The following is a 12,954-nucleotide window of genomic DNA, read 5'->3' as shown; positions in this document are numbered from 1 at the left end:
CCGACAAGAATCTTCCAGTCCTGGTTTAAACACCTTTCAGACTAAGTAAATCTAAATATTTTTATGGCCCCGAGACGACGAAGCCTTAGATATCTTGACCTGGTTGTTTAAAAATTATTCAACCAACTAAATAGCCAACTAAATATGATAATTCTGAAAACATAACTTTATGCTAATCATATTCTGTTTTCCAGCTTTATTAGAGACAGAAAAAATAAAAATTTTGCTTTAGATTTCTTTTGCATGTTATAGGTGTGCTAACTTTGTTTTGCAGGACGACAATCAGAAGTAGAATCTCAAGACAACAAAACCAAAATAAAATCTTAAACAACCAAACAACAACAAAAAAACTAAATAACAAAACAAAACAAAACGATATGACGTGACAAAAACAAACAAAATAAAATGACATGACATGACAAAAATAAAAAAAAAACTAAAACAAAACCTCTAGGGTAGAATCAAATTCTTAAAAATCTAATACCCTAGGAATAAAACATTTGATGTTTTTTTCTTTAACCTTGACATTTCTTAGGAGAACGAGTGTTAAAAAGTATGAGAACTTTTCTTAGATAGTTTTAACTGTCTAAGATGTAAGTAACTATAGGAGTTTGCTCCTATAGAAGAATAAGAACTCAGAATAGGTGATACACCTAAAATCTCTGGTTATTTATTTTTTCATGTGGTTTTCCTTATATGAGAAAGCATTTCTCTAAAATGTTCATCACAATGAAAAATCCTTTCGATATTTCTTTTTCTCATATTTTCTATTTTTAGTCCTTTCTTTCCTTCTCCTAGTTTCTTAAAATCTTGGAATCATTGACATGATTCAAGAGAATGAGTTAACTGGAGATTAGGGCAATAAAAATAGATAAACAGAGTGACGACTCCTTTCAATCAAAAGACACATCCGACGATGGGAATTGGTGGCGGACCAGGTGGGCCCTATCCATCCATCCATCACCCTCCGGGCGCCATCATAAATATTAGGAGAAAAAATAATTTTAATGAGTTAAAAGAAACACCATAAAAAAATACTTACATATCCTTCACCATCCTGTTGAATATTAATAATTATCAATATCATTTTTTTTATTAATATGGAATAACTAGATAAAATTAAAACTTCACGAGGGAAACTTCAAGGACCCTCTTATATAAGTTTAAGGAAGATGTTGAGAACACTAAACCTAACTTATGAGATTTTTTAATTTTATAATTCCTCTTCACTTTAATATGATCATTTGTTTGCTTCAAAATTGGTTTAGATTTGATGAACCTTTAATTAATTTTATATCTAATGACTTGAGGTTAAAATTATTGATGGCATTTCATTCTAAAATTTATAGTGCTAATGTGTTGCAAATCATGACTTTTGATCTCAAATGTATTTGTTTGCTAACTTAATAGCTCATAAGTTCTATAAGAATTTATTTGAATTTCAATGGATGCCTTCTTTACCAAATTCTCTTACCTTGAATTAAAAGGTTTTTTGAACTCATATAGATTTAACATTATCTTAACCTTCCTTTTCCATTAAAAAAATGTTATAATTTCTACATGAATAAAGAACAAACTTAAGCATAAAGCTATTATATTAACAATTATTGAATTATAGGTACTTTTAGTTCTTTAACCTTATAGAATAGTAGTTATCCATATATTTTTTGTATCTTGAATTATTTTTGTTAGGCTTATGATATTTACATAATCAAATGCCTTAGCTTTTTACAAGCTCCAGGTAGATCACTATCTTGAATTATAACCTCCAATGAAAAATAAGGAATTGATTGATCTTTTAACATTCACAATTATATAGAAATTTGCTTCTAAAGTTTTTTCTTAGAGTAATATAGAGCCTTATTGGAAATCAATGTTGGATGGATATGGATCTCATTCTAGAAAAAAATAAAATATTAATATATTAGAAGCTCAAGTGAGAATTAAATTTAAATTTTAGTCTAACATCCAATTTTAGACAAAATTGATCTTTATCACCTTATATATATAAGATCTCTGAAATCTTTATGAAAAATATTTTCTTATATTATCAATCATATACTTTATTTCTCAATAACTGTTCAACTAACTTAGCTTTCTTTTTCCCACTGCTGCATATAATATAAGAATAAATACGATTTAACTTGAAGTTATAATTGAGCAACATCATCATTAGAATATGTATTTAAATAAGATTTGAACCATAATTGATTATAAATAGAGACTATTTTAATTGATTCTCCCACGATTATAAATAGAAACTATTTTATGAATGAAAAGACGGCTCTTTCCCCCTAAAAATTGTTCATCTTATGCTCTATTATTCTCTATATTTATCTCGTCTCTTCTTCCTTGCGCTATATCCACTCGGGGTGTGTTCAAGAGAACAAACCGGGATTCAACAACATTCATCAACTTCAAAATTTTAAGCATGCCAATTTTTAACTCAATAATAAATGGGCCATAATATGGAGTAAAAATAAAATAAAATATTCAAGAACTACAACAAACTAGAGGTATCAACAAGTGCAGTGCTCAATTTGATTATATTCTGATTCTGCTGGTTACACCCTCGACACTTTGGTGAAATTTTGTTAAACTCTTACATCGTCTCCAAACGAAACCAATGCACCGTGACCAGATTCTATTTCAATTTCAAAAGCCCACATGAAACCACAAAAAGCAAGACGAATAATCTGCCATAAATGACTTTGGATTGAGATTGAAGACAAAATAATTGGATAAACTTGAGCAAAATATTGACTCAGGCATCGTATCAAGAAACAATGAAACCATCCACCGAAGTTTATTAACACATGTTTATTTTCCAAATCATAGTCAATTCTCCTCTTCCTTGGAGAAATGGCAACTCAAATACAAGTAGATCCACAGTAAGATTACTGTAAATAAAAAGTAAGAAAATATTTATTTTAAAAAAAAATAAGATAAGTATATAGAATGCAGCATGTCAAAAAATGATCTATAAGATTTATTAGAGGGGATTACAGCACGGACAAGACAAGACCAGTTAAGTTCTGGACAGGCACAAGGGCTGTGCAACCAATCAACCAAGTTGTGCTATGACTGCATCAACCACTTCTTGGGTGTTGCTGCTCCCTCCGAGGTCTTTGGTCATGTAATTACCTTGCGCAATCACTCCCTTAACAGCAGTCTCAAGGCGGTCAGCAAATGATGGGAACTGGAGATGTCTCAACATCATAGCAGATGAGAGGAGGAGAGCAACGGGATTCGCCTTCTTTTGTTCCACTTGTTTCTCATTACCTACATTGCCTGCGGAAGCACCTTGCTCAAAAACTGCGTGATCTTGTCCGACATTGCCTAAAACCAGCATGTTCATCAGTATGATCAATAAACAATTAGTATGGTATATTATATCCAACAAAGATTAAAGAGCATATTCGATAGAATTGATGAGTAGTAATTTAAGATGAACCAGGAATGGGGGAGAATGTGCAAGCAAAACATAAATCATAGTTGAACATAAATTCATGGCAGACATGACAGATGATATAAAACCACATTTAATGAAACTTTGCCATTCCACCCCCCTTCAGCTCCCACCAGGAATTATGGTCGAAACCCAAATGTTCATTATTGAACGTGAAATGATGATTATCATCTTATCATTTTGGCCATCATTTATCACAGAAACATTAGCTCAAATCTTGTAAGGAGCGAAATTGAGCTCATTTCCTTGCCATTATATGGCTTTATTTGAAATATAGCATGAGTGAACTAATATATTAAAAGAAGACATTCAATAGGAAGAGTAGCAGCGCTATAAATCAAATATGTATCATCATTAATAGTCCCAACACAAAACGAGCACACAAATATGGCAAATAGATAAATAGGATTAGCAATCTGCTTATACTCAGAAGTAGGCACGTCGCAATGCACAAGGGACACAAACCAGTTCACTGGAAATGCTTTTAAATAATGCAAAGAGTGAGGTGAGACTCCAATCCATCATCAATCTATTCAATAAATATGGGAAGGACGGAAGAGTACAGATACTGAAGAAAGAAGAAAGTATCTTCTGCAAGGACAAGATTTTTTTATGAACAACAAAGACAATATAGCAAGAAAATCCTTAAATGTGCGCTAGCAGCAGTCATAATGTGAGGTTAAAGTAAACCTTATGTATCCAATATGATTCTTTACCAAAATCTTACCTTATCTATCTATAAAAGTTCAGAGTAACTGAGCATGCTAAAAGTTCTTAAACTAAAAAGCACTGATCTGAAAAATTATGATCAAACAACTATATGGCAACACTATTCATTAACTGTAGTACAATGAGAATTTAAAATAAGAAAGATAATATGCTTAAATAATATAATATCCAATGTGAAAAATAATTACTTGTAAAGCGCCATGCTAATAATAACAAACAGAAATACATATGAACCAAACATCTTTGATAGGTTTAAGAAAAAAAATATATATGCCCGTTGGGTTTTAAAAGAGCTATCATGGATTGTAAGGAAATAGTCTATTAATTTAATGCCACTCATCAATTCAGTAAAAATCAGAAACAATAGAAAAAATGCAGAATCATAGGCAGATGAGCCACTTGGTAACACAACATCCACATTTATGCCATAAGCAGACAATTATGAGATATCACAGCTGGAAGGCGAGCAAAAAGAAACCCGGGCACAGCCAAACAAATTTTTTATAGACAAATCTGTCACAATTTAGATGTTGTAAGGCTATTTTTCAATTACAATTTTTCTTCAAAAAGCATTTAAAAAAGAGGAAGCGGAGTAGTAGAAGGACTTTAACTGAGCAGATACCTCCAGGCATGACACCAGTTCCACCAGCAATACCTGCAGCAGTGTTTGCCACAAGATTCCCGTACAGATTTGGAGTGACCTGCAAATAAAATAGTAATCAGAAAATTACATCAATTGTTAATGAATCGTAAGTAGGTAATAAATAGACGATGAAACTTTTCAACATGCACAACCAGGAGTTTAAGGTGACTCAATCCCAATAAACTCAACTGTAAAAATGAACTTTAAAGTAGAAAAATAGATGTAGATTCACTCTAATACAATGGTAATCATATAATGTCATTGCCCCATCTCAGTCCATTCGTCCAATACACACTGTTGGTGCTGAGAACATATCCCCTTTTTTTTTTTTTTTTCAAAAACACTTTGATTTTGGTGGAATCATATCCCATCAAACAAAAATGGAAAAGATCAAAGCATTTATTTCAACGGTGCAAAATGGCACGCATCATGATGCATTGCAATGCAAGCATCAAAATAGTGTTGTGCCATACATGGCCAATGGCGCATAGCCCCATGTCACGTGCTAAGTTGATTTTCTAGATTTAATATGAAAAAAAATAATAAAAAATAATAATAATAACAGAAAATTCAATTCTTATATATTTGCATTCAAATTTGACCACACACACACATATGGGATAAAAATTTGACCACACACACACGTATGGGATAAAAATTTGACCACACACACACACACACACACAACACACACACACACACACCAAAAAATTTGACCACACACACACGTATGGGATAAAAATTTGACCACACACACACACACACACACACACACACACACACATTATGTACACATATGGGATAAAAATTTGACCACATTCTATCTCATCCATTATATTGAGCTCAATTCTCTTAAAGAGGATGATATGTTTTACGATGTTATAATGATGTTGACGAAAAAAAAAATTGATTTGTTTAACTTATGATGATGATGATACTTTGGATGACGATTACTTATGAAAATATTAGAATCTTATAGATGATTAATTTAATTACTTGTGGAACGCATCATAATATTTTGAATATTATGTAATTGAGACATTGAGCACTTGAATTTAAATATTATTGATCTGAAACTCAATAGAAAAATTACAATCAAATATACTGAAACCTGAAAATCCAACAAAGGACATCACAAACTCAACTAGGGGTAGCTCCCAGAGGGGTGGTGGTCAGTTGAGTGAGTTGAAAGGGTTGGCAGGTGATTGGTGGGGGGGTGTTGGCTGCTAAAGAGAGTTGGTAGCAGCAGTAGAGAGGCTTTTGGGGCGACTGGGAGGGGTGGAAGCTGGTAGGGACGGCTGGGACATAAGGGTAACAGCAACAGCTGGTGGTAGGGATGACGGAGAATGCTGGGACAGGTAAGGACAGCAACTACTCGCTGCCCTAGATGGTGGCAGCAGGCAGGGAAAGCTAGGACGACCATGACAACAAGTATGCGTGATTGGAACAGCGATAGCGACATAATGGAGGGCTGGAACAGCAGCGGCAGCAAAGGTGGAAGGCTGGAACAGCAGTGGCCGAGAAGATGGCAGCCAGAACAGTGGGAAATCTACAGGAAAACAGCAACGGACGGCTGTTCTGGGAGGCTGCAACAATGGAGGGCGGCCGGGAGCGACATAAAGAGGATGCGGAAGGGGATAGAAAAGATAATCACCACCTAAGACCAATATATAGACAACGCACCACATGAAATCCTAAAATACAACCCTCAAAGGAAAGAAGAGACGTCGGCGACGATCTAGATACAAAACACACAAAAGCTGACCTAAAGCACGATAAGAACAACATATATAATACTAAGGTAACTAAGGAGTGGATTGACGCAGATGTACCAATAGCAGCATGGGAGCGCCAATAACGTCGTAAACGCGGCGCAGAGAGAACCGTAGGTTTCTCTTCTGATGTCCTTCATCTGGACCAAACTGGTCAAGACCCTGAAAGGTCGATCGGCTCTGCCATGAGGGATTGGCGCCTCCTTTCCACAGGGGGATACAATCTTGGTTATCTAAGGCTTATATATATATATATATATATATGATTCTGGTGTTTTAGGTTTTTTAGATTTTTAGTATTTTCTATCAGAACAACTGTCAGTGTCTAGGTTTTCCCTTCTAGGATTGTATCTGACGATGAGTGGTGATCCGGTTGTATCTTGTCCAAGTTGGTAATAATCCTCGACTATTACACTCCTCTGCAACCTTTCCTCTACCAACATCGTATTCACTTCCGGCTGTCGCCTACCACCTAGCTCCCTCCCACCTTGCCTCCATCCCTCACTGTGACTTCCAGCACCCAAACAACCCCTATCCTGCCACCTATTTGTTGTTCCATCCTTTGTTTCAACCTTGCCGAACTAATTTCCTGCCACCTAATTGCCTTCCCAGCGACGTATAACCTTCCCAATCGCACCCACAGCCAACTCCCATCCTCTTTCACTGGTATACGTTTTAGTTGAGTTTGTTTGTGTCTGTTGTTGTATTTTCCTTTGATTGTAATTATATTTGCGTTTGAGTAATAATATTTAATTTTCCCATTATGATTTGGATTAACTCCAGTATCATGGACTCCACTCTCATTAGGCAGCAAATCTACGGAAGGGAAGTATCAGCCTGCCCTCAACACTTCTATTCCGAGCCGGTCCAAGCCATACGCGGCCTCTTGCATCATCCAAAGTTACAAGATGCGACTACCACATCGTCCCGTATCAATGCGAGAGATGCTCCGGCATCACCAAAGCTCAGCATTCAATCAAGCTACTAAACGGAACAGGCGTATGTTGATTTGATAGAGTTCAAAATAATTGCTCCAACAGCTGCATTCAGCAAGATACTCACATACAATTTGAGGAGGTTGGTCAATTGATATCTTGGCTATGCATTCATAGCATGGTACATTTTAAAGTCATCACAGCATCCTGACCCTAAATAAGATAGGTCAACATGCGTAACACAGCACAAGCATTTAAATTACCATATAGCTCTGCGTTAAGCAAGCACTTAGAATGACAATAAAATGCACATGTTCATCAAAGATTTGATGGCTTTTAAGGAATGTTAGTAGACTTAACTTTCATAGCAGAAGGAAGCATATGCAATGTAAGTGATTCTTGTATTCCGTAAACAATGGAGAACTGACCACAATGTTGGGAAATTTCTCCCATATTTTAGCCAACCTCTCATCATGGCTATAACCCAGCAGGTTGGGCGTTAGCTGATTGGCCTTCTTTAAAGTGTCATGACAGATTATATAGGCGCTATCTGTTGGCGTCCTAGCTTATTTTTCTTTATGATTATTCAAAAGATTTTGCTCATGCTGTACAAGAATTGGCCTTAGGCTGTAATGTTGAGGATGTAAGAGAATTTTAAGTTTGTTTGTTGACCAAGCATAGGTGTGGGCCCCACCCAATAACCCTAATTTTAAATTTAGTATTTTTTTAGCGAGTATAAGCAACCAAGTATTGCGGTGTGGTAGAGGCGAACGATTCGGTCGGACTAAATTCTTCTCAGCAATCATCATGACTTGCAGAATCAGGAGCTAGTGAGTAAAGAACAAGTTTAACTAAATTGCCACAAACATACTTAATATATTTCATTTCATAATTCATTTATATCAATATACTTGGAAGCATGAAAATCATAGCATCAAAACATATATAACTTTAGACGTTAAATCTATTATAAATAAAATACATACCCAAAAACCTGTACAAGCTTCCAAAACTATGAAATATAAAAGTTGTACTAGTCACACATTATTATTCGCCCTGGTGTTCGTTAGCCCTTCCTGAAAGTCAACAACGAGCTCAACAAAATAATCAACGTTAAAATAAGATTTTACAGACGGAAAAAAAAACATGCATGCTTACATGCAATCTGTGTACATTACCACAACACAACACAAAAAGTCATAAACGTATAAAACATTAAAAAAATTGACATGTAATGCAGGAAATCATTGTGGTTCTATAAAATATGTATTTCATTAATTTATGTGTAATCATAAGCATATTCATAAGATATCAGCATAATCATAGGAAAGTCACTTGTAATTATATAGGTATCAATCATGTTATATGTCGACCTAGCCTGAAGGCCATATTAACTATTGATAAACTTTGGTCCCCCCAACATAGTAGTTATCAATAGCCCCTTCTAGAACCAACGATTTCATACATTTTGTCGTCGTCTGATCCCAACGATTCATAGAGTTTCATCACTGTCTGAATACCAAGAGTCGAGAATTTCATAATTTTGTATCATTCATACTTGCAAGTAATCATATAATAGTCTACCTATAATATCGTATGTGATATTTCTTAAAACATAATTCCTATAAAAGCATTCATCATAAGCATTTCATAATCATATGCATTAATAAAAAAATAGTAAATGAATACTTATAAGCAATGATTTCATAAGCATATTCATCATATTTGTAACATAGTAATATCATAGATATCGAAAGTGACAACAAGTTTGTATTCATATAATTTATGCAGGTATTCATCCAGAATATACAAAAAAATTTTACATGCAATAGCGTTAAATATATAATCACATGGACCTAGAGAGAATTAATTTTCTTAAGTTAGCACGTGATTATTCACCTGAATTGACCGAGTAGCCCTACAAGTTTTCCCATGCTAAACTCAAGTTCTCCATCTAGTGCAGACAACCTGTGATTTGTAAATATCTTAGGATTGCATAAAATCTTGGCTTATCTCGTGATTAACCAAAATCATAGCTTATTTATGAATTCTTACCTCAAAAAGGCTTCTCCGCATACCCATCCATTCTTTGAGACTACGTATTCTTCTTCTCTCTTCGTTCTATCACCTTAATCCTTTCTATTCTTCGTTGGATGGCCTTACGGAAGCCCACAAACTAATTCATAGTCTCCGACACAAGTTCTTCTCCACTACGGTTATATTAAACATAAAAATGCTCATATTCGTAGCATACATTAAAATGAAAACATAAGAAATGAAATGTCTCAAATGTCCTGAAAGAGGGGTTTGTACTCACATAATCTCTTTGGGACCCCAAATTGCCACGTGCAGCTTCGTGCGATTGTTGTTTACTTCTGCTAGTGTTACAATGTCGTGATTGGAGATCCTTCAGCCGCAAAATGGAAAATGAGGGGAGAATGAAATGGAAATGCGGCATTTAACGTAATCCCACGAAAATCCTAATCATTTGACCAATCTACCTGTTGCATGTCAAGAAAAGTATGGAGCCTATTAGGAACAGTGTGAGTGCAAGATTAGGGAGTATAATAAAGAGTTAATTATGTTAATTAAACTTATAACTTCATTATTTTATATATTCTCATTCGCTTAAAAATTCACATATAGCGCTATATATTAATTTGATCGATTCGACATGCAGAATTTTATAAAATTATTTTGGTCAAATTCTGAGGGAGAAAAAATTTGGGTACACTTTAAAATCGCCAAGATTTTACCTGGTTTCTCAAATTTTGGGTGTTACAGCAAGGCTGAGAAACATATGAAATATTGATGTTAGTATGTTTAGATGTAATATGAAAGTTTTCATACTTTTCTAAGGTTTTTAGATATATTTTCTAATTTAATAACTTAGGTTGGCGGCTTATGATTGTATTTTTTACTTTGTCGGAGGTGCATAGGGTGAGGAAAAAAAATGGAAACAATTAAGGTTGTTGGAGAATTGTATCTAGAAGAATTTCAGAGGTTTTTACAATTCTCCAAAATTTTTTAGGTGTTCTAAAGATCGATTGAACAGAACAATGGCCGACAGCTCTAAAATAAATTTTCCTTAGGCTTTGTGAAGTGATTGAGAAGATAAGAGAATGTAAAGGAAGATTAGCCCTGTGATTCTACCTCAAGTAATCTTAAAATTAAACACAAAGAACACAATCATGTCACTCGCCAGGTTGAGTGAGATCACCCCCACTCTTTCTTGAGTGGCCAATCACCAAACCATCGGCCTCCTTGAAATGGCTTCCAAAATGTCTTCAAATACAAATCATCCTTTGTATCTTCATTACACCAAATATTTACAAAATAAAACATAACAAAGGAGGGAAGAGAGGAAGAATGGGTGGGCTGGCCCCTACAATGAATTAGACGATATATATAACTATGAATTTTTGAATGATTCTTTTTCTCACTAAATACATAGATAATTTAACTATAAATAGGTGAGTACAAGAGATAAAAAAGAGGAAAGAAATCTCCATACAATTAAGTAATTCCTATAATTATGGAATAAACATAAATATCAATAATTAAGGAATTACCCTTTTATATTATGACTAAATATAGCAAGTACTTAAATAGAATTAAAGAAATAATAATGAGCGTAATTTCACACTCCCCCTCAATGTGGGTTGTACAGATTGTACATGCCCAACTTGTTGGTTAGCTCATCAAAACTGGACTTAGAGAGAGCCTTGATGATAATGTCTGTGGTTTGGTTTCTAGAAGGAGTATAGACCAATTCAATGATTCCATTGTCCACCTTCTCTGAAATGAAGTTCCGATCAATCTCAATGTGCTTCGTTCGATCATGATGAACAGGATTCTTTGTGATACTGATTGCAGCTTGATTGTCACAAAACATCTTGATAGAATTTTCTCTCATAATTCCAAGCTACTTGAGAAATCTTTTTATCCACATTCCTTCACAGATACCAAGCGTCAGTGCTCTGTATTCTGCTTCTGCACTACTCCGAGATACCACTACTCCGAGATACCAACCACTGATTGCTTCTTACTTCTCCATGTCACTAGATTGCCGCATATATACGAGCAATACCTAGAGGTTGATCGTCGGGTGGATATATCTCCTGCCAGTCAGCATCAGTAAAGACTTCTACCTTTTGAATATCATTCATTTTGAATAATATTTTTTTCCTAGGTGTCATCTTTAAGTATCTTAAGATACGGTTGACAGCTCCCATATGTTCCTCAGTAGGACAGTTCATAAATTAACTTACTATACTTACTAGAAAAACTTATGTCTGGTCTGGTGTGGGATAAGTAAATAAGTCTTCCAACAAGCCGCTGATATTGTCCTTTGTCGACAGGTAAACTATCATTTACCATTCCAGTCTTTTTATACGGGTCTATTGGAGTATTTATTGGTTTGCATCCAAGCATACCAGTTTCTTTCAATAGGTCAAATGTGTACTTCCTTTGAGTTACAGCTATCCCCATTTTGGATCTTACAACTTCCATTCCCAAGAAGAACTTCAAGTCTCCGAGGTCCTTGATTTCAAATTCACGGGCTAGAAAATTCTTCAGCTTTATCAATTCTTTAGTGTGATCACCGATAAGAATGATGTCATCAACATACACAATAAGTACAGCAATCTTCTTCTCGGATCTTTTTGTGAACATTGTATGATCAGCTTGGCTTTGAGTATAACCGCACTTGATTATTGAACTGGTGAATCGGGTAAACCAAGCACAGGGAGATTGTTTGATACCATACAGAGATTTCTGTAGCTTGCATACTTTGCCACTAGGGAAGGACCCTTCAAGACCAGGTGGTAAATCCATGTATACATCCTCTTCAAGATCTCCATTAAGGAATGCATTTTTGACATCAAGTTGCATAAGGGGTCAGTCTCGGTTTGCTGCAATGGAGAGTAGGATTCTAATGGAGTTCAGTTTGGCTACTGGGGCAAATGTCTGTTGGTAGTCAATTTCGTATGACTGTGCAACCAGTCGGGCTTTTAACTGATGTATCCTTCCGTCTGCCTTACATTTGATGGTAAATAACCACCTGCATCCTACTAGTCTCGTATCCTTGGGCAAATCAGACACAATCCACGTTCCACTCTTTTCTAATGCAACAATTTCTTCATTCACAGCTTTTCTTCATTCCAGGTGTGAGAGAGCTTCCTGAATAGAATTCGGAACACTTATGCTGTCAATAGCAGTTACAAATGCATGATAGCGAGGAGATAACCTCTCATATGAAACAAATAGGGCAATAGGATGTTGAGTGCAAGGAACATCAGAATCATCTTTCACAGGCGGGGTAAGCTCATTAGTGTCTATAGATTCCGTACCTGAGTGGGTTTCAGAGGATTTTGGAGTCGGATTAGATTCTTGGACAGCAGCTGG

At 35.2% G+C, this 12,954-nt stretch overlaps 1 protein-coding gene across 2 annotated transcripts in view; it reads right to left on the bottom strand.

The window, feature by feature from the left end:
* Positions 1–2,901: 2,901 nt before the first annotated feature.
* The window catches only part of LOC110039103 (isocitrate dehydrogenase [NAD] regulatory subunit 1, mitochondrial), a 47,673-nt gene continuing 37,620 nt past the window's right edge, over positions 2,902–12,954 (bottom strand). For both annotated transcript variants that reach the window (XM_020744057.1, XM_020744058.1), the window contains 2 exons: positions 4,821–4,899; positions 2,902–3,339 (listed from right to left, as the gene is read on the bottom strand). In XM_020744057.1, the coding sequence (XP_020599716.1) occupies positions 3,065–3,339; positions 4,821–4,899 (354 nt within the window). In that variant the 3' untranslated portion in view covers positions 2,902–3,064. The remainder of the gene's footprint in view (positions 3,340–4,820; positions 4,900–12,954) is intronic.

This window comes from Phalaenopsis equestris, unplaced genomic scaffold (assembly GCF_001263595.1).
Source record: "Phalaenopsis equestris unplaced genomic scaffold, ASM126359v1 Scaffold235266, whole genome shotgun sequence".
NCBI lineage: Eukaryota > Viridiplantae > Streptophyta > Magnoliopsida > Asparagales > Orchidaceae > Phalaenopsis > Phalaenopsis equestris.
Note: the sequence above shows the minus strand (reverse complement) of the source record. Positions and strands in the feature narration are given on the sequence as shown.